This window comes from Bison bison, unplaced genomic scaffold (assembly GCF_000754665.1).
Source record: "Bison bison bison isolate TAMUID 2011002044 unplaced genomic scaffold, Bison_UMD1.0 scf7180017864195, whole genome shotgun sequence".
Lineage (NCBI taxonomy): Eukaryota > Metazoa > Chordata > Mammalia > Artiodactyla > Bovidae > Bison > Bison bison.
The window spans coordinates 219,199-241,292 of NW_011494767.1; the positions used below are offsets into that span (position 1 = coordinate 219,199).

General features: G+C 44.0%; 1 protein-coding gene and 1 non-coding gene across 2 annotated transcripts in view; one reads left to right on the top strand and one right to left on the bottom strand.

Annotated features, from left to right (window-relative positions):
• Positions 1 to 6,802: 6,802 nt before the first annotated feature.
• The window catches only part of WLS (wntless Wnt ligand secretion mediator), a 119,027-nt gene continuing 103,735 nt past the window's right edge, over positions 6,803 to 22,094 (bottom strand). Inside the window, exons 11-12 of the mRNA XM_010844135.1 lie at positions 18,641 to 18,794; positions 6,803 to 7,745 (exon numbers count right to left, since the gene is read on the bottom strand). Coding sequence (XP_010842437.1) covers positions 7,636 to 7,745; positions 18,641 to 18,794 — 264 coding nt within the window. The 3' untranslated portion in view covers positions 6,803 to 7,635. The remainder of the gene's footprint in view (positions 7,746 to 18,640; positions 18,795 to 22,094) is intronic.
• TRNAD-GUC lies at positions 9,313 to 9,384 on the top strand. The gene has a single exon. It is a non-coding gene; the product is annotated as a tRNA-Asp (tRNA).

The window sequence follows — 22,094 nt, forward strand, 5'->3', positions numbered from 1 at the left end:
TAGGAAGGACTGATGCTAAAGCTGAAACTCCAGTACTTTGGCCACCTCATGCGAAGAGTTGACTCATTGGAAAAGACTCTGATGCTGGGAGGGATTGGGGGCAGGAGGAGAAGGGGACGACAGAGGATGAGATGGCTGGATGGCATCACTGACTCGATGGACGTGAGTCTGAGTGAACTCCGGGAGTTGGTGATGGACAGGGAGGCCTGGTGTGCTGCGATTCATGGGGTCGCACAGAGTCGGACCCGACTGGGTGACTGATCTGCTCTGATTTGACTTGGGGATCAGCTAAGCACACAGTGTAGCACCCGTATTCTTCAAGCTGACCCTGGCTCCAGTTAGCTAACAGCTCAGGGGTGACCCTGCACCAACAGAGGGCAGGTGCCACCGAGACTCTGCCTCCTTGCTCAGTAGGGCTGCCCCTCACCCTCGGGGCCTTCCCAGTCTCCCACCTTCTCTTTGTCTCCTCTGGTGGCCTTCCAAACCTGCACATGAATTCCTGACTCAGAAGCTGCCTTTAGGGTGACCCAGCCAAAACACACATACGTGATTTAAAACTCTGGCCCATTCCTAGGAACAACTGCCTTTGTGAAGCATTTCACAAACAAAGGAAGCGTCTTTACATCCCAGTTCTCTTGTGTCTAGACTGGCTTCCAGCCTTTCGTGCTGCCCATGAAGTTTCCGTCGAGTCAGCATGTGAGGAACGTCCGCCAAGCACGTGCAATGAAGGACCTTGTGTGTTGGCCACTCCTGTTTATGGCTCACTTTCAGTCTCTTGGTGTCCCTGAACTGAGAAGAGTTCATCATGGGAGTGAAGACCATCCTGACCTTGACTTATCTCGATGAAAAAGGTTGCTGGGTATAGCAGCCACTTGAGGGAGCTCAGAGCCTCGAAGGAGCTCAGGAGAATAATGAGCAGGATCGAAGGGGCTTCCTAATCAATAAATGCCGGGGGTCTATTTGCACTAGCACCTGCCCCCGCTCAGGTTGCCATGCTGCCATGCCTTCGCATCCACCCACAGCGAACCTGGCCCTGCATTGCTGTAAGACGTCATTAACACAAGCCTCCGTTACAGTTCTTACAGTCAGGGCTAGTGAGGACTTCAGAAATCACCAAGTTCAAGGGGAATAGGGTACAGGCAGTCGTCTGGAAGGTCCCAGAGCAAAGTCATATGCAAAGCTATGACAAGAACTCACTAAAAAAGCAATAATTATCATGGAGCCCCTACAAACTCCCCCATACGAAGGTTTGACTTTTGTCCTAAGAATTTGCTCAGTGATAGCCGTCATCCTCCCTTTGGCCAGAAGAGGGCAGACACTTGCCATTGATGAAAATGGAGAGTAGGCAGCTATTTTCTTCCTCTGGAATAACATTTCCCAATAAGGTCATTCTGCTCTAATGAGAGCTGCAGCTCAAAACAAAATTCTTGACTCTTCTGCTGCAAGTAAGCTACTTAAGAGGCAGGTTCAGAGACTGACGATCTCTTCTTGGTTCCAATTTTGTCATTTCCCCTCTATGAACCTCACTTCTTTATTATGTAAAGCAGTCACTATGTGACTGTGAAGAGGGCGCATGTGTGCTAAGTCACTTCAGTCCTGTTCGACCCTATGTACCACAGACCACCAGGCTCCTCTGTCCATGGGATTCTCCAGGCTAGAATACTGGAGTGAGTTGCCATGCCCTCCTCCAGGGGATCTTCCCGACCCAGGGATCAAACCCAGGTCTCTTATGTCTCCTGCATTGGCAGGCGGGTTCTTTACCACTAGTGCCATCTGAGAAGCCCCGTGACTATGAAGAGGAGATATTAAAGGAAATGTACGTAAATTATAAAGTTCCATATTACAAACACCAACACATGAAAAAAGGAGTTTAACAGTAATGGGATGTATATGTGTGTGTGTTTGTATTTGTGTATGACTGTGTGTAGACAGAGAGAGAGTGGGACAAAGAGGTCCAAGCTGAGGGAGGCAGTTCTCCAGCAGTTGAAACCAACACATTCTGCACCTAGAAAGAACTTAGCTACTTTTATTTATATATCAAATTGTGCGTATTTTAAAAGTTAAAGATGTACTTTACCCATTGAATCTGTGGGTGGGAAAAGTGAAATTCATATGCATAAAGTCCTATAATTTAGCTGAATACAATATTTTTGGTGATACAGGCATACCTTGGAGATACTGCAGGCTGGTTCCAGACCACTGGGATAAAGTGAATACCACAATAAAAGGAGTCACATGGGTGTTTTGGTTTCCCAATGCATATAAAAGTTATGTCTACTCATACTGTAGTCTATTCAGTGTGCAACAGCATCATGTCTAAATAACAATGCACATACCTCAGTAAAAAATATTTTATTGTGAAAATAAAAAATGCTAACCATCATCTGACAGAGGGTTTCCATAAAGCTTCAATTTGTAAAATAAATAAATAAATAAATAAATGGCAGTATCTGCAAAGTGCAATAAAACGAGGTATACCTGTATTAATTTTTAAAACTGTGTTTTAGAGGTTGAATGTTCATGAGAAGCAAAGAAGTGGATAATTTTCAAATCTAGGGCCATTTTGTTAGTATGTTGAACCCTAGTAGAAGTATTATTTTTCCACTAATCTGTGCCAGCTAGAGCAACGCTGCAGTCTGATAATCATATGCTAGAACAGTGAGGAACTAGAATGCAGTTAACAGGGCACTGAGGCAAGGGTCTGGAAAACACATCTGGAGGAGGGACTGGGGAGCCGAGACATGAGCCTGAAGGAGAAAAGTCCTGGCTAGGACAGGACTTGTGGGAGGAAGTACAGTCAGAACAAAAAGTCAAAGTCACAAAGAGGGTCTGGTCTCCATACACAAGCATCTTCTCAACCTCTAAAGCCAAAACCCTGGTCATTGAGACAGGAGGCTCCTAGACAGTAGGTGGTTCAAGGAGTGCCCAGAAGATCACTCTGATGTGAGGAGAAAAGAAAGGCATTGCTGACACAGTCTCAGAAACCAAGTCATCCCTGTACAACTTAATCAGTCACAAAGCAAAGTGTGATGGGGTGAGAGCAAGCAGCCAAAGTCAGAAGAATTCCCATGGCATGAAAGGATGATGGGACCTTCTATGAGTGAAGCATAGACTCACGAGAGTCAGGTTGTATCCACACGTAAGCCTAATTTACTGCATTAACATATCCTGATGCTGAATGGCTGCAAAAGGAGCAGGGTCTGATTGAATCAAAGGAAGGAGGCGTCCACAGCAGTCAGAGACTAGGATGAGCTGGTGCGTTTACCGGTTCACCCACCAACCCTCCCCAGCTGAATTCCCACATTGTGTTAGGCACTTTGCAGGGAGCTGTGTGTATTGCCTTTAGAAGTACTGGGATGATCCCTCAGGCTTTATCGTGGTTGAGATGTTACTTCTTTCAAGTACACTCATTCCTCTGTACTTTTATCGTTTGTCCACCAAAAAAAACAAAAAAAAACAAAAAACCCTTTGTACTTCCTCTCTTAGCCTCCATGGTTACTCAACAATAGCAAGGTAGAATGTGTCCGGAATGATGGAGACACAAGACATGGCGAACTCCTCACTATAAAAGATTGCATAGGAATTGTCATTCATTGAGACGCCCCAGTGTGGCCAGGCAGCCTCTCAGAACTTGATCTGTTTGAAAGAGTTGACAATATAGAGTTTCTGGAACTGCTAAGATGAGGATGAGACCAATAACCTGCCTTCTAACATTTTTGTAGACTTTCTCAAAGTACCTGCAGGGATCCCAGGGGTGCGACTTCCAACAGCTCTCTGGCATCAGAATTGAGGCATCCTCTCGGTTCTGAGAAATGATTAGAATTACCTAGAGGTTGTGAAAGAAACTATTTATTTCATTATTATAGACATTTTCTTCCCCTAAGGGGAAAATGTAGGATTAACACCTGGTGAACCCAATAAGTCAATATAAAACTGACTGTTTTCTATGGGAAATATCAATTGTATTTTACCTGTTTGTTGCATAAATGGCAAGTTTCCTTATTTTTAAAAAGCAGACAGTTGGGGAATTTTAAACTTATTACAATTATCATATTCTTCAAAATTACTTAAAAATTTTAAGACAATTAGTAAAACATATACATGACCAACAATTAATTTTTGCTCTGGGTTGATAGTCCTTATTACAGGCTTTTTCTCACCTCTTGAAGCATTTCTTGAACTTTCTGCTGATTGAAAACAAATGTATTCTACCTGCATTGTTGAAACCGAGAAATTCTTCAGGACAACTCTAGGCTCATTTCATGTTCAAGGGGAAAAGAGAAAACAGAACACACAGAGGGACCGGTTGCCAACTTCTCTTCTTTTGACCTCAAGTTTCTCCTTCAGCATCCACTGGTTACTTCTCTCCTGTCTCTGGATAAAAGTGACCTTTCACTCTGTCAAAACTAACTCATCAGCTTGTGTCCTTTATCCCAAGTCTCTGACCTTCTTGGGGCATAAGCTACTTCATCATCATCTTGACTTCATGGCTGGCTCTCACCCTCAATGTCTACAAATCCAGTCCCATTTTCTCCCCAGACTCTGGTTTCTCCTGGAGCCACCATCCTACCTCTTATCTTCCCATCACGAGCACTCACTGATCTTATTCTACGTCTAATTGCTGCGCTTGCCATGAGGTCCCACATATCAATGCCAAATCCAACATGCCTTATTCAATCTTTAAACGCTGTTGAGTTTCTCAGGGTATCTAACTTTCCCCCCCTTGATCTGGTTCTTTCTTTGGCTTCTTTGATACTTTGCATGGCTATGAGTCACCTACCTCAGTTTCTTTCTGCCACCTCTTGAATATGGCCGTGTCTGGTTCACCATAGTTACGTGATGTTTTGATGCTCTGCCAAGCTCAACGTCATTCTCAGTGATGGCTGCAAAGCCTCCTTCCCTGACTGGTCTGCTTCTCCTCTTGCTTCTGTTAGCTTGTCATTTCTTCCAGAAGACAGCTTTGAAAACCCAGCCCAAGCAAATCCAAACTTCTCATCTGGCCCACTGTAGTACATGTTTTCTGACTGTGTGCCAACTCAAAATGGACTCTCCATTCTTCAGAAACTGACCCCAATCCACAGGGTAATCTGCTAGCGGCCACTGGACTTGGTTTCCTGATCACAGTTGATCAGCAAGGGGCAGCCGCTTGCCTGAGACTGAGCCACTCATGTACCTCCCCTACTTCGGAAGCTAGAGAGACAGACAGCTAGTAAATGGAACTGTTCTAGTGGAAAGGTCCATGAATTACTGGTATTGGTGCTCTTGGAAGGTTCTGCTAAAGTCTCTCGTTTAGGTAAGCTTGCTAGACTTAACTTCTAGTATGGATACATACCCTTAGGTGATAGACTCACTGACGCTGCCCCTCCAGGAATCCTTAAAGAGCCATACCATTCTCTCTCCTCAAAGGGCTTGACATTTGACTCTGCTGTTGCTTTTCATGTCCACATTCAGAATGCCCAAACCTTGCCACTTCTATCTCCAAAACTAATCTGATCTTCTCCATGTCCTCTACTATTGCCCTGTTTTCAGCCTTTGTGATCTTTTTCCTGGGCTTGTCCAGCCTCTCTGTTGCAGTAATTCTGATCATATCACGTCTCCACATAAAACCCTAGGCTGAGTCTGATAACTCTTCCCACAGCATTAAGGACCCTTCTCATTTTGGCTCACAGATGCATGGGGCTTACCTTCTGCTATTTCCACTCCTTCTATATGCCAGCCAGGCCTGATGACCAGCTTTATCTAAGCATTCTCCATTCTTCACTTCCTGTATGATTTTCATCCTGCTGTTCCCTTTGTCCTTCAGCCCTGGTAAAATCTTACTTCTTCTTCAAGACCTATCTCAGGCCCTTTTCTCATCTCCTTGGAGAAATTCTGCCTCCATCCTCTGGGGCACGAGATTACTTGTTGTATTTTAACTTCGTCTTCCCTTTCAGACTGTGAGACATGGGCTACATTTAAAGCCTGGCACCACAGTGATCAATCAGAAGTGGATGCTGAGTGCACTGGATCAGACACCATCAAATGTTTACCAGGACAGGAAAAGGCCTGAGAGAACAGCCAAAACCAAAATATTTCCTCCCATCACTATTTACCACAGCTTTAGCCAAAATCAGGGAAAAGAAAGGATAGAGAAGGAGTGCTGAGTAGGCAGATTAAGTGGATTGTGTCCCAAACCTCCAGGCATCAATGTCTGAAAAACAGGACACTCACGAAATTGTCTTTAGACTCCAAAAAGAACATATTTACATAGTTTTAGAGTTTAAAATGCATTTCTATACACATTAACTGATCTAATTTGCACTGCCACCCCGTGAAGCAGTTAAAAGTTCATGAATGGCAGTTTGTATGTGAAGGAACAGCCAGGTCAGGTGGCTTCAACAAGGTCACACTATGTAATAAATGTCAGACCTCTGCTAGGAAACACTGCCTTCTAACCTCCCACCCACTATTCTTTCTCTGCTGTATTACGTTGCCTTTCCAATGGCAGAGTTAAAGTACAATGACACAGTCTACTTGGGGAACTGGGCATAGGAGGGGAGTCATAGTCTACTTCTAAATCATTTAACTTTCCCCCCCCACACACGCTTTTTGCCACACATGCCATCCAGTGGAGGTTAACCATGCAGTGCAGAAAATGTTACCCCATTTCCAGAAATATATACTGCCCCCAAAACTTTGATGGCAAAATATTTTAATTTTTCATAAAGCTATTTCCCCCCACCCCATAGACACAACTCAAAAAAAAGAATCTGCATGCATGTGTTCCGGCTGAGCAGGAGGACGAGGTGTGCATATACATACATGCATATACATACAGGTTTATTTAAATGATCAGATCTACACTTGTGGAGGCTGTTTGAAGCATCTTATCAAAAGAAAACACATTTTAAGCAAGAGGTTAAAAAAGTTTTTTAGACCCAAAGGCCATTTAATACAATAAATCCTACTTGGATAGTTTAGCAAACATTTTTTTTAAAACCCACATCCAACAGACTGGTTAGTATTGGATACACAGATTTGGTTTCAAAGCTGAAATGCCCCTGGTGTAATAGATCTTCTCATGAAATTCGGTTATTTTATATTATGCCTTAAAAAATAGGGACACATATCGATTGACAACTTAAATATTAACTCGATAGGCTACCTGGTGATATAAATAGGGAAAAAAGTGGTCATGGATTAGGAGTGAGAAGACTATGACACCAGCCCATCTTGGACTGCAAAGAATGTTAAAGTCTATCCTAGAACCTAAAAACAAGAAAAAAAGGAGTCAAATATTCCACTCCATATAGACCCCATCTGGCCCAAACCATTCCCCAAGGAGTGCACCCCCAACACATGAGGTTTACTAACCACCTGCTACAGATGTTACTATGTCACTAATTAACAATGATCACAGAAAATGTGTCATACCAGAGGTTTTGTTATCATACACAACACATTAGTGGCTGCAGGAGTCTGTCTCCGGGAACTACTTGTCAGAAGGCAAGCTGACAAATGTCCACACCACTGGTCCAAGAAACCACAGCTAAGAGACAGAGCGTTCGTTGGCATGTGGAGCTCTCTGGCAGGCTCCCTGTTCTAGTAAAAATGGCTGGGATGTGGCGGGAAGTCCCAGTCGGGTGCTGAATCCTCCTACTCCTGGGCCTCCTTGCGGGTCAACTTGTAGATCTCAGTGGGCCCGTCCACGTGGGTGATAGTGGTGGTGAGCTGGAGTTCTTCCCCACTGTGTACACCCAGATCACCTGAAACAGGGATTTTGGTATTAGATGTGATCAAGGAGGAAGGAGAAAGCAGGGATTCGCCTCACTAACAGCTGCCCAACCAGACCTCTTTCACATTCTGAGCTTAGAGAGAAAACTTATGGCACAGATACCTAAAATTGGGGCTGACTCCCACCCTTTGTACTCGGACTTGGCAGTAATTTCTTAACATTTTTGTCTTCCAAGAAAGATTTTAATAACAGATGAGTCAGCTTAGTGCTTATATTATTCATAGTAATTATTAACATTTAATGAGAGCTTACTTTGTGCCTAGTGCTATTCTCAACACTTTATACATGATCTTTGTCAAATGCTTCATGCTGTTTCTGCATCTATTGAGATGATCATGTGGTTTTGCCCTCTGAGGCAGGCACTCTGGTCTTGCCAGCTTTATAGGTGAGGAAGCTGGGAGGGAGGCCAGGAAGAGGTGCAGACACATGATGGAGACAGGAAGGAAGGTCTGATTCCAAGACCACATACACATTTGCTGTGAATAATTTACAAAGCAGCTATGCCATGTGAAGGCAAAGAAGACCTGCCTATATTTACCAAAAGATTGGATAGGGTACTACATGTAATGCCTTTAGGAATAATTAGGGGGTTTCTCCACCAAGGAAAAAAGTACCAGAAATGTGCTCTGAATTTTCTGCTGCCTCCAGGATTCTACACAACACCAGTGTTTTGGAGTCATCTCCAGTGAACACAGGTACTCCTCTGCTAAAATGGCATAATGTGGCCTCTTTTCAACTATCAGGAGAAAAATAAGTTTCTGTGTTAAACCCTTAAAGTCTGCTACCTGCCATGAGACATTTAAGTGAATATATAACTGCACGCATGCTTAGTTGCTTCAGTCATGTCTGACTCTTTGCAATACCATGGACTGTACTCCGCCAGGCTCCTCTGTCCATGGGATTTCCCAGGCAAGAATACTGGAGTGGGTTGTCATTTCCTTTTCTGTGAATATGTAACTGGCAAAGGGAAAACGAAAAAACCCACACCCAATGCTTCTCAGTTAGACTGTGTATGGGGTGCATGTATATAGTCATATTTGCAGAGAGGGGGACTGGAGAACAAAAGGTTATGGTTATACCTGGGATTTTTATACTTACACATGTACACATATGATTTCATAGTTTTGAGGATTAAAATTTTTCCTAGTTCAAAGCATGGAATTAAATACACAAGCTCTGTTTTCCATTGGGATTCCATACCTTTACTTAGAAGAAAGCTCTAGTCTGACCCTCAGGACTAACATCTTGTCAGTAGTTTAGGACCTGCTGCGCATCCATGAATCTGAAGGCCTTAGGAACCCGGGGACCACCCACTCACTGGCCCTGCAGGCTGCCTGGCTGGTGCCCTTCATGAGTGCCACATGGTGTTAGGTTTTCACTGTAGACCCTCGGAGGCTGTGGAACTACATCAGTCTTATGAAGTGCTGGCATGGCAGCTCTCTACCCAGGAGAATCCTTCGTCCTAGAAGGAGGGTCATTAGTGTTGCAGAGACAGCTAATGGCAATTTGGGGCTGTACTAGCAAGTAGCCCACCACCTTCCTCTTTAGTATAGTGGTGAGTATCCCCACCTGTCATGTGGGAGACTGGGGTTCGATTCCCTGATGGGGAGGCAACATGCCCTTTTGGGCTTCCCTGATAGCTCAGCTGGTAAAGAATCTGCCTGTAATGCGAGATACTCCGGTTTGATTCCTGGGTCAGGAAGTTCTCCTGCAGAAGGGATAGGCTACCCACTTCAGTATTTTTGGGCTTCCCTGGTGGCTCAGATGGTAAAGAATCTGCCTGCAATGCGGAAGACCTGGGTTCGATCCTTGGGTTGGGACAATTCCCTGGAGGAAGACATGTATTCTTGCTTGGAGTATTCTTGCTTGGAGAATCCCCATGGACAGAGGAGCCTGGTGGGCTACAGTCCACAGGGTTGCAGAGTCGGACATGACTGACTTAGCACAGTACAGCAAGTATCCCATCAAAGGACAGGGGGTGGAGCAGGTACCAGAGGGGTGTCGATTCAGCCTCCAACACTCCTGACCCTTGGCACAGCACTAATAAGTGGAAAGTCTGCCTAAAGGTTTTACACAGAGCTTCGTGGGGCCACGCAGAGCCTTTCCCAGGTCACTAACTTGTTTTCTCACTGCTGCAACTTCTGGCTCACTCCTCATTCAAGAATAGGTATAAATCTCAAATTTCTTGCTCAAAGCTAGTTCTGGATTTGCATATCTGGCTGAACCACCAAAACTTCAAAGCAGATTCCATGATCTGCATGTCTGAAAGTCATCAAAATTTCAAAGAGAGTCCTGACCACCCGAGTAGACCCATTAACAGCTCCAAGTGTTTACCTAAGAAATCCCTTTCATTGAAGACTTCTTGGAAATAGACATAGAGTGTAATTCTACTTCAGTTTTGAACCGAAGGTGCCAAGTATTTAAGCTTAAAATGTGATTCCAATTAGCAGGTCCTAGAAAATGTGTCTAACCCTACAGATTACATCACACAAAGTAACAAAATTACTTGTTTTTTTTTTTTTTTTAACAAATATTGTCCTATGTTGACTCTATTCTAAACACTTTATAAATATTAATGCATTTAATCCTCATTACCAACCCTTTGATAGAGGTACTATTTCATCATTCTCATTCTTTCGAAGAAGAAACTGAGGCAGAGAGAGGTCAAGTAACTTTCCCGAGGCCCAAGTTGATAACAGGATGTGGTGTTGAAACTGGAGCAATGAGGCTCCAGAATCCAGGCTCCTCAACCTTAAGCTATGCTGACTCTGAAATATTCAAGTTTCCAACTGCCATTGAGACTGCGGGTGAAGTATGAGTCCCCGTGCGATGCATTACCATCATAAATACATACATACAACAACTTGGATGAATTGTTCAGCATATTAATTTTGCTTTTGCATCTGATGAAAGAGAATTTATAGCACACAACATCAGTGCATTGATAGTAAAGAGAGCTATTATTTATGAGTATTTACCGTATACACGATTAGGGGCTTAGCATGCCCAGTATTTCCTACTAAGATGTGAAGACACCGAGGCTCAAATAGGCAATGAATTTCTATAATATGACCAGGATTGCTCCCGGCAGAGCTGGAATGAGAGCCCAGATCAATGGGATTCTGGCTAGCAAAATCTATGATCATGCATGGTTTTACTGTACCATGAAGGCCAACATTTTCCCCTTAGGGAACGGATGGGAATATGGCAGTGACATAGCAGGAGTGGGGATCCCATCAAACTCCCTCTTCTGCCAAGGTCTCACTCCATCTGTTACCCTCCCTCTCTCAGCTTCTGCTGCTCAGCACACAAACATGCTTGAAGTCTTTTCCCTTCCAAGACAAAAAAATGTGACATGTTGTTTATTAGGAAGGAAGGGCAGAATAAATGGAAAAGAATAAATTATGAAAGGAAAAAAAAAAGAATTCTTTAGTTTGCAGTAAGTCTCTTTCCCTAGTTATGATGTCAATTCATCTCAGCTAATCAAGAATAAGATGAAGGCTTATTTTGAACCATTGTGAAATGAGACCAATCTCTGGCATTGAATGTAATCTCAAAGGACTATCAGTGGATCCATATCACATCCACGGATATGCAGCTGCTGCTGGATTTTAACTGCCTGGAATGCATACTGGGGATGTAGAAAGCTATACAAAATGCACTCTAATGATATAATAATGAGCACAGCTTCCTAAGATTGGCAGCATTCTAATGACAATCATTTGTGTATCTCTGGATACTTTAGTCAAAAGAAGGGGAACTTCTAATTGAATTTCAAGGCTGTTTCACAAATTTGGGAGAGAGCCACCGTTTTCTAATATTAATAAGGGCTACCTAATTCTGTCCTCACAAGCACTAGGGTAAATTAACACCTCATTATGCAGATGTGGAAGCCAGACAACTCTTACACCATGAGTTCGTATTTATTTCTTGAGGTCACAGTATATATTGGAGTCAGGATTCCAAACCATCTGTGTCCTCTTCGAGACTTTATGTTCTTTCTCTAACACCCCTGCCTTTTCTGTGGAATTTTTTTCCCACAACAAATCTCCTCCTATTCACCTTCAAAGCTAAGCTCAAATGATAATGATGTCCCTGGTTCATGGCAAAATGAAAAAAATCAAGGCACGAGTAATGTTTGTAAAGCGAAATTATTTCCATATCAAGGACTGTTGTTTACTCTTAAGATTACATTCTTTCTGCATTTTGGGTGTTAACAAACTGGTGAATGGTGGGTTTTCTAAATCTTTAAAAAAAAATTTTTTTTCTCTTTTTTTAAAGAATGTAAATCACCAGGACAGTATCTGGTATGTAGTTAAGTCATCATTAAAATACCCACTGAGATGTCCTAGCATGGGCTGGTCTAGCTGCTCCCTGCTCTGCCTGGTTTCTCGTCCCACACCCTAAAACTGGTGTTCCCCACCAGGGTTTAGGGACAAACATGCAGCTAGAAAACAGGTGTGCTTTGGGAGGACTCAGCCTTTGTGATCCCTTCTGGGCAATAAGGCAGAGTGAGATCTTGGTGACACAGGGTTCAGGAACCCTGGGTCCAGCCATCTCTCAATTCCTTTCAACCATCAAGACAGTTTATAACAGGCTTGAAGTGTGCCATTTCCTGTCTCCAGACATTCAGCACCAGGCCTAAGAAGGGAACACATAAAGCCTAGACATTTTGCGTGCAGTCTTAGCATGATGGCTGGAATCATATGCCATCCCTATTCATTTGTTGAAGTCCTATTTCCCAGTACCTCAGGATGTGAGTATTTAGACACAGGGTCTTTAAGGAGGTGACTAGTTTAAAATGAAGCCGCTGGGGTGAATCCTAATCCAATGTAACCATAATGCTATGGTTTTTCCAGCAGTCATGTACAGATGTGAGAGTCGGACCATAAAGAAGGCTGAGCATCCAAGAGAATTGATGCTTTCGAACTGTGGTGCTGGAGAAGACTCCTGGGAGTCCCTTGGACAGCAAGGTGATCAAATCAGTTAATCCAAGAGGAAATCAACCCTGAACTGGAAGGAGTGATGCTGAAGCTGAAGCTCCAACACTTTGCCACCTGATGTGAAGAGCCAACTCATCGGTAAAGACCCTGATGATGGCAAAGGTTGAGGGCAGGAAGAGAAGGAGGTGACAAAGGATGAGATGGTGGGATGGTATCATTGACTCAGTGGACATGAGTTTGAGCAAACTCTAGGAGATGGTGAAGGACAGGGAAGCCTGGCGACTTGTAGTCCATGGGATCACAGAGTCTAACACAACTTAGCAACTGAACAACTTCTCATGAGAAAAAGAAATTAGGATATAGACACACACGGGGGGAGAACATGTGAAGGATGTCAAGCCCCACTTCAGAATCTGAGTCCAGTCCAGGGGGCAAGACCCAGGCCATCACTGCTCACAGACATCAAGGGGAAGCCAGGGAAACCATGGGTGTGAGCATGTTATCTAACACACAAGCAGGGGAAAGATTGCAATAAAAAGCAGCCACTGTTTAAGTCTCACAACTCAGACCAAACATTTACTGAGGCAACAAAGGCCAAAGCCACCTTTTCCTGTGAAACAAGCAGCTGGAGACCTCAGGGGCCTCTAGAAGCTAAACTGACACCAAGCGGTAGCTCCGAAGGCATGGGGCCCGGGCTTGCTGCTGTGGCTTCCAAAAGAAAGGGTGTGTCAGACAGAAGCCATTCAGTACAAACAGAAATAGAAAGGAACCTGTCGGCAACTAGTGTCTCCTGTTCCCTATGTCATCCAGTCAGGAATTCCATTTCTTACTTTTTCCCTAAAACCTTCTGACAAGAATTTCGTAGATGAAATAACACAAAAATGAAACCTAGTATCGAGAATTGTCTGACTTCCTAAGCAGCTCCAACTTTTTTCTCTACATGAACTGGTAACTGAGGGAATCTGGTCAGTGTGTCCTGTGGGCAGGGCATCGATGTCACGCCCCTGGGGTATGAAGCCTTCTCTCTGGGCTAAGGGTTACCACCAGCCTGTGCTGGAGTTCATTTCTGCCTGGGAAGACATCAGCAATGAGTCACAGAGCAGTTATGGAAACAGGTAAAAGGGAGAGTAGGCTTCTCAGGTGGTGCTGGTGGTAAAGAATTTGCCTGCCATGCAGGAGATGCAAGAGATGCGGGTTCGATCCCTGGGTTGGGAAGATCCCCTGGAGAGGGCACGACAACCCACTCTAGTATTCTTGCCTTGGAAATCCCATGGACAGAGAAGCCTGGTGGGATGCAGTCCAGCGGGTTGCAAAGGGTCGGACACGACACAAGCAGCATTAGCATGCACACATGCAAAAGGAAGAGCTTTAATGAAAACCCAGGAGCAGCAGGGCAGGAAATGCAAATGGTTCCTGAAAGAGAATCTGAAGTATCTTTGCTAGATTAAAAAAAAAGTGTATTCCATTGACTGCGTATATGTATATCCTTATACAGACTAAATGATTGTCTGTAAACAGACGAACACATTGATCGTCTCACATATACAGACTGATCTGAACGTGTTTATTATACCAACACTGTAGCTACAGTGGATCAACCAGCAGTTTGGAACCCAGAACACCACACCCCTGCGGCACCAATCAGCCGCTGACACATGAAAACATTCTGGCTCGGACAGTTTGGCTGGAGCCGTCCTGCCACGTCCCGGGTTTCAAGAGGCAGAGGAGGAAGTCTCATCTCCCAGACCGGGCTACTGGTTCTGTGAGAGCAAGGACTGTGTCTTTATCGCTCATCCTCTCAAACCCCACACAGTGCTAAGCACTGCGGTACCCACTGCTTCATTTCTATGGGTCGCTTTCCAAGCCACACAACAAAGAGAAACAGAATTATGTGAGAGAAAATGTGCTTTGGAAACCGACCCTTTCTCAAACCTGTCTCCCACTTCTTTTCTCTCCGCCATTCCTTGACGGAACGAGAGAAGCAAAAATCCAAGCTCTCTACTTTCACTTTCTTCCTACCCACTCCCCCTCCACATATATACACTTCTTGGCATCTCTTTCCATCTCCCAAACAAAATGCTTCTTAATGTCTCTTTCTCTTTCCTTAGCCTCCCTGGCTTCCGCTGCATCAGAAACTGCTTACCAAGTTCCTGGAAATGAGCTTTTTTCCAGCGGTCCACCCAGGATCCATCTCACGAAGGCAAGAAGAACACAACACACCTGGGATTCATTCTCCATAGCAAGAAATCCGAATTCTTGGCTCTGGACCTTAAAAGCTAGAGTGGGGAGGGAGTCCAAGCCATTTAAAAATAAAAACTTTCCACAAGAAAGGGAAAGAAGGCTGGGGGGAGGAGGAGGAACGCCATCCAGAGACTCAGAGAATTTAAAAATACAGTGTATCCCTCTGAGAGTTCATTTTCTAGGTTTCCACGTACTATTCCAAATTAGCTCTTTCCAAGGAGCTTCAAAATCTTGGTAAATGCTTCATAATTCCTGTGATACAGTGTGTGGTCTGGCAGCGGATGAGGAGATAAAAAGAGAGCAGAGAAGGAAAATGATCAGAGAACCCAACTTGGACAAGCCCTTTCCAGACACAGCACTGCCCAGGGACGCGAGAAGCACAGAAAGCCACCAGGGGCTCGCTGACTGCTGCAGAGTCACAGTGGGTCGTGTCATCACCACAGAGATGCTGAATTGTGTGACTATTGCGTTTATGATCAGAACAGGGTCCCCAAAGAGTCTGCCGCTGGACTGCTTGAATGATTTTCAACCAGGGCCCTACTGGCATGTTGGACAGGACCACTCTTTACAATAAGGGACTGTTTTCCTCAATGTTGGACATACAGCACCCCTAGAGCGTGGCCACTACATGCACGCAGCACAACCCAGTCGTAAACGACAATCCAGAACAACCATGTCTGTTTCTGAACACCTCTTGGCATGGGATTTGGGGAATATGACCTCCTATGGAGAATAGCTTTGAGCTTTCTATGAAATTGCAGATCTGTGTGTTGTGTGGTCTTCAACAGCAACAAATCTACTGGGGAACAAATCAAGTACTTTCCTCAACTGCAAGGTTTGAAGCCTAGGACGGTGGCTGTTGTCCTGGATGAGAAGTCCTCATGGGAGCCGCCTAGCACCTGGCTCACAGGTCAAGCATCCAGTGTCACTGGGTAGAAGGCAGTCATCCTGCCCCTGTAGGCTTGGCCGCAGCTCTGGCCTCACATGTGCCTGAAAGTGCTGGGCTTGGGTGAATTCTTACCAGTGTTTAGAAAACCCTTACATGTGACAGAATCACCCCCTGGATGGCCACTATATGAAGGAGGTGCTCTTCTGCCCCTTCCCTGCTAATAGGAAGGAAAACAATCACAAAATTTTATGTTCCCAGAAGACTTTAAGAGATCATCTACAGGTGGGAAAAGTGGTGCACAGGGAGGGCAAGCAGTTTGACAAGTCACACAACAAAAACAAGCAGAACAGTTTACATCCAAAAACTGCTGCAGCATACCCATAACTTTTACCCGCTAGGATTATCATTCCAACATCCCGGGAAGTCCAGCTACTGCTATAGGTGGTATTTCCCTGGAAGGCAGGAACTCCACCTACTAGGTTCCTGCTTAAAACTCTCAAGTCAAGGACAGGTCCATATGGTTTCTGTCACAGTCCAACAGGATGGCCATGAAATGAAACCAAGATTTTTGTTAACAAGTCCAGAACCTCTTCCTCTGGCATTTTAGAAGGCCATGGAGAGAGAAGTGTGGTGCTGGAGAAGACTCTTGAGAGTCCCTTGGACAGCAAGGAGATCAAACCAATCAATCCTAAAGGAAATCAACCCTGAATATTTATTGGAAGGATTGATGTTGAAGCTACAATACTTTAGCCACCTGATGTGAAGAGCTGACTCATTGGAAAAGAGCCTGATGCTGAGAAAGAGTGAAAGCAAAAGGAGAAAGGGGTGGCAGAGGATAAGATGGTCAGAGAGCATCACTGACTTAATGGACATAATTTGAGCAAACTCTGAGAGATAGAGGGGGACAGAGGAGCCGGGCATGCTGCAGTTCATGGGTCACAAAGGGTCAGACATGACTTAGCCACTGAACAACAACAACAGAGAGACCACATGCTCCCAATCACCATGCATATGGAAAACACAGTGCTGGCAGTAGAAAGGAAGCTGGAGCCTACCCAGCTCACATACTTTCTAGAAGGGAAGTCACTCAGACCAAGAGGTGGGCAGGTGAGATAGGTGAGCCAATGGTCTTTACACTTGCCCAGGACCTATAGCCAGAGATACTGAGTATGACAGGAAGTCACGGAGTAGGAAGGAAGAGAACCCTGGTGTCTAGGATGCTTTTGTACAGAGTCAGGTGTAGTACTGCAGACCGTGGGTGAGACCATTCCACTACCCTTGACCCTCAGCACAGATGCCCTCTTCTCCCTGCCCTCTCTCTCATGTCATCACAGCCCTGTCTCAAGATCACTGGCCCATCTGTGAAATAAGAAAGCTAATCTAGAACTCTTGTTTCTAAAGCATTAATGCAGGACTTCCCTGGTGGTCCAATGGTTAAGAATCCTCCTGCCAATGAAGAGGACATGAGCTTGTTCTTTAGAACATCAAAAAAATAGCCTGGAAAAAGGTTGCAGGGCCAAATGACTTGAGAATTTGGAAATGCTGTTACCCCTACCCATTTTAAAAGACTTAACAGTACAAATTAGTGTGCTAAAGGCATTAATATATCCTACAGTAAATCACAATAATGATGATTAAAAACCCAATGATTCTCAAACTTATTTGACCACGAAAACCTACCAGCATCCCATGGCAACAATATTCTATTGAATATAATTTGCCACACGCCAACTAGAGTGATTAGGAGGAAACATTTTGAATAGACTCAAAAGATGAATAGGGTTTTGTCAGGCCCAGATGGAGGTGGGATATATCTGGGGGATAGGCATATGGCCAGGGCTTTAGTGGCTCAGACAATGCCAATGCAGGAGACCTGGGTTCAATCTCTGGGTTGGGATGATGCCCTGGAGAAGTGAATGGCAACCCACTCCAATTCCATGGACAGAGGGCCTGGCAGGCTGTATAGTCCATAGGGTCACAAAGAGTTGGACATGGCTGAGTGACTAACACTGTCACTTCAGGGTAAAGCAGGTATGAAAAAAGAGAAGAATAAAGGTGGAGCCAAACAATGTAGGCTGAAGTATGCAAAGAAAAAGGAGCTATCAGATGCGTTGCTTACCAGGCCCTCTTCCATGTTACTAGCACTGGCCCAGGCAGCAGTGTTCATTTCCCTCTGCCATGGCTGGTAGAGAAGTCCCAGGCAAGTCCCTCCCTTCTCTTGGGTCTCAGTTTCCTCATCTGTAGAACTGCTAGACTAAGTTCTCCAAGGCTCCTTGCAGCATCAGCACCACAGATAGCACATACTAGCACTTAAGGGGAGGAAGGCGATGGGGACAGGAGCATGGCCATTGGTTTGGACAAGTCGACAGGCTTACAGGAGAATGAGCAGGGAAAAAATGAAGCCAGCTCCACTTCAACTCAGGGGCCAGTCCCCATCCACCCAGTATCTCAGATTGTGGTTCTCAAACTAGAAGAATAAATTTGGCACACTTTTCAATAGTCAACTTTGTTCAAAAAATTAAGGAAAGCAAATTTAATTTTTGTAGTAAGACTGGGAGATATTGTAAACTAGAATGTAATATTCCCAATGCATTTTAAATATTTTTTAAAATGAGGATTCATAGAAATATCAGTCCTGTATTGGCTTTTTTGTCTTATGGCCCCAGAGTCCCTAGAGGTGCTTGTTCACACTTGGAGAAAACATTTCACTAGGGAACCTGGAGCTTTTGCTGCCTAAGTCTTGAAGAGTCAGAAGCCTACTTATCCTGAATAAAGCTATGCCAAAGAACTCACCATTGGATTGGTCTTCCCCATAGTTCTTATGGGATGGCGCGTACAAGAACATCAAAGCAAAGACATACAGGTTCCACATGCCATAGATGCCAGTGAAAAAGGCACTGTTCACTTGGACTGTGACACCACCCCACTTCCAATGGCCTTCAGTCACCTATGGGAAAAAGGGGTGACATTCAATTGGAACCAATAGGAAACAAGTCCAATGTAACAATCACCTAACACAAACACCAAGTCTCTCCCATATTTGGAAAAGTGAAGGGCCATGTAAGATTTCATTTTTTTAAAGGTTTTCTTTTAAAAAATTGTGGCTGTGGTTGGTCTTCGTTGCTCCACATGGGCTTTCTCTAGTTGCGGTGAGTGGAGGCTAATCTCTGTTGCAGTGTGCACGCTTCTCAATGTGGCGGCTTCTTGTTGCAGAGCACAGGTTCTAGGTGCATGGGCGTCAGAGTTGTAGCGCGTGGGCTCATTCGTTGTGGCGCACGGACTCGAGAGCTCCCGCTCAGTAGTTGTGGCGCACGGGCTTAGCTGCTCTGCAGCACGTGGGATCTTCCTAGACCAGGGACTGAATCGCTGTCCCTTACACTGCAAAGTGGATGCTTAACCACTGGACCACCAAGAAAGCCCCAAGATTCCAGTTTTCAATCTGAATCATACTAGGATGAATTAAGGTTAACTGAGGGTTTCCTATGTCGGGCACAAAGTCAGTGGTTCTCATCTTGCCTGCACATCAGCATCACCTGGAGAGTACTTCTTCCTAAAACAGTAGTACATCGTTACACCTAATTTAATGAACCTGCATTTGCGTCTAACACTTCTCCACGGTTATAGTTCCTCCCCTGCTATCCACCTTCCACCTTCTGCAAGGTGGATATAAACACCTTGTAGGCAAGACCAGTTCTGGTTTGTTTTCTGCCATATCTTCAGGACCTGATGTACCACAGCATTCATTAAATAAACAAATGGTCCTTGGACTGAGTAGTTTTCCTGGGTGGGGCAGTGTAGAGAAGCAGAAAGACACAGGCTCAAAGTCAGAAACCTGGCTTCAAATCCAGGCTATCCCACTCCCTTTCTGTTTAATGTAAGAGAAGTAAGATTAAGACTCTAAAGTTCAGTTTTCTTAGGTACAAAACAAAAACTTGCAGGGTTAACCACTAAGAAGAATTAGGTAAAAATATTTTTAGGAATTTCCTGGCCCACAGAAAACATTCAATAAATCTTATTTTATAATGTTACATATGTAAGCCACTCACGAAGGTAATTATGAAGATTTCATATGCTTTATAATTTGGCAAGAATGTTTTGAGGCTGGTTTTGTCTATGTTGATGACATGGTAATTGTTTTAAGAGCTATCTGATGACATTTGGATTGCACTAAGAACTGTCAAGAAAACTGTGGAGCAGAGGAACTAAAAATTTGTGCTGGTTCTGAGATCAGTGAAATGATTTTGACTACTGCCTTCTACAGGAAATCTTGAGAGTAAAAGTTGCTCAGTCGTGTCTGACTCTTTGCGACCCCATGAACTATACAGTCCATGGAATTCTCCAGGCCAGAATACTTGAGTGGGTAGCTTTTCCCTTCTCAAGGGGATCTTCCCAACCCAGGGATCGAACTGGGGTCCCCATTGCAGGCGGATTCTTTACCAGCTGAGCCACAAGGGAAGCCCACAGGAAACCTTAAATGGGAATAAAAGAAAGTGTTAGACAGCTGTTTCTGTGATAGCTTAATAGGCTGGATTGCATAATCCATCTCTAGGAGCCCCTCCTTCTAGCAGCTAAAGTATAAGATGGCAAGCTATCTCTAAATGTTAATGACTTATGCAAGTAGGTTGCTTTCACCTCCTGTTTATGAGGCTATGGGTCTATATTCATTTGGTATAGACCCATATACCAAAAGTCTGTATAACTCATATGACTTACAGGGCCACCAGGAAGAATAAAGCTATAAGGGCAGGTATTTCCTTCTGGAAGACCTGGAGTGTCAGTTAACCAGGTTAATGAATTATAGACTTATCGCTTATTTACTTTTAGTTTGACCTTGGTCATACATAATTTTTCATTTTTGTGATTCATAAACAAACCACCATCACTAAGCTATTTCCTTTGGGAAATAATTCGCTATATGACATGCTCAGGGAAGTGTTAGCAAAAAAGGATTTCACTAGTGATTTTAGAATAAGGTACCAGCATTCAAGCTATTCAGGACTGCTTCTTAGAAACATCACCAAATGTCACTCTTCTTACTTTTAAGTACAGTACTTCCATGTGTATGGAAGATCTCATTTAGCCTTAATAACAGCTCTATGAGGTAGGCAGGTAACATCTCAACTCATGGGTAAACTGTGACACAGAGAGTATCTTGCCCGAGACTATTCAGCTGGAAAGTTGTGGCTCTGGCCCACCAAAGAAGGAGGGTGTTCCTAACTACTATACAACACAAGAGCAGGAATAGTATCTTAAATAGGATGAGTCTCTCACTTAGAGAGACTAAGAGACCTGACTATTATGTCAGGTCAAATTTCCTTTGAAATTCACTTAATTGGGCATTATGCATATATTTATACAGTATATATATATAGAGAGAGTATATGTGCATTATATATATACTATATATATAGTTTGTATATTTAAATCTATATAAAATATATATGCACTGTATATCTCAGATGTAGTAATGTTTGGTATATAACTGCATATACATGCAAAATACAATTTTACAGTAGAACCACTGAAATGAAATGCTTATGAGGGACACACTGGAGCCAAGACTGGCTGAAGAAACAGTAGATTCATGCCCCCTGCCCATGCCTGCTTCAGGACACGTGCACTTGTTTAGAATGGAGTTGCAGAATTACCCATACTCTTTAATTTGTAATCTCTAAATGCATTATTTCCTGCTGAGGGCAAAGAGTTGAATTTGCATAACTGGACTGTATACATAACGTCACTCTACTGTTAGGAGATCCCATTGTGCTTTCCTCTCTCCTCTCTCAATTATTCATGCTTGAGACATCCTGAGCTCTGAGTACATTCCCACTAATACATACCACAACGAGCAGCCTCAACAGAGCAGGCCTTGTGAGTCCAAATCTTATGAATGCTAAGGCAAAGAGGTGACAGTCACGCTCTTTAAACTTTCAGAGAGAAAAATCAGGTAGCCCCAACCACAAAAAGAAAAAGGAAAATAATCTCCCCTCTACCTAAAGTCTTATTTCTAAAAGTCCCTGTTTTTCCTGATTTCACATTTGAACAATTTACTTTTGTGTGAAACCACCCAATTATACCCCTGTAGCCAAGTGAAGGTCAAATCCCTTTACACCCAGTAGTCTTGACAACCAGCATTCCACTTCACAACAAGATTTCCAGATCCCAGACACAGGCTCTCTTACTGGAAACATTTCCTCTATAAGTAACAGAATGAAGTGATGACATGCCCCACTTCCCCCCCCCCCCC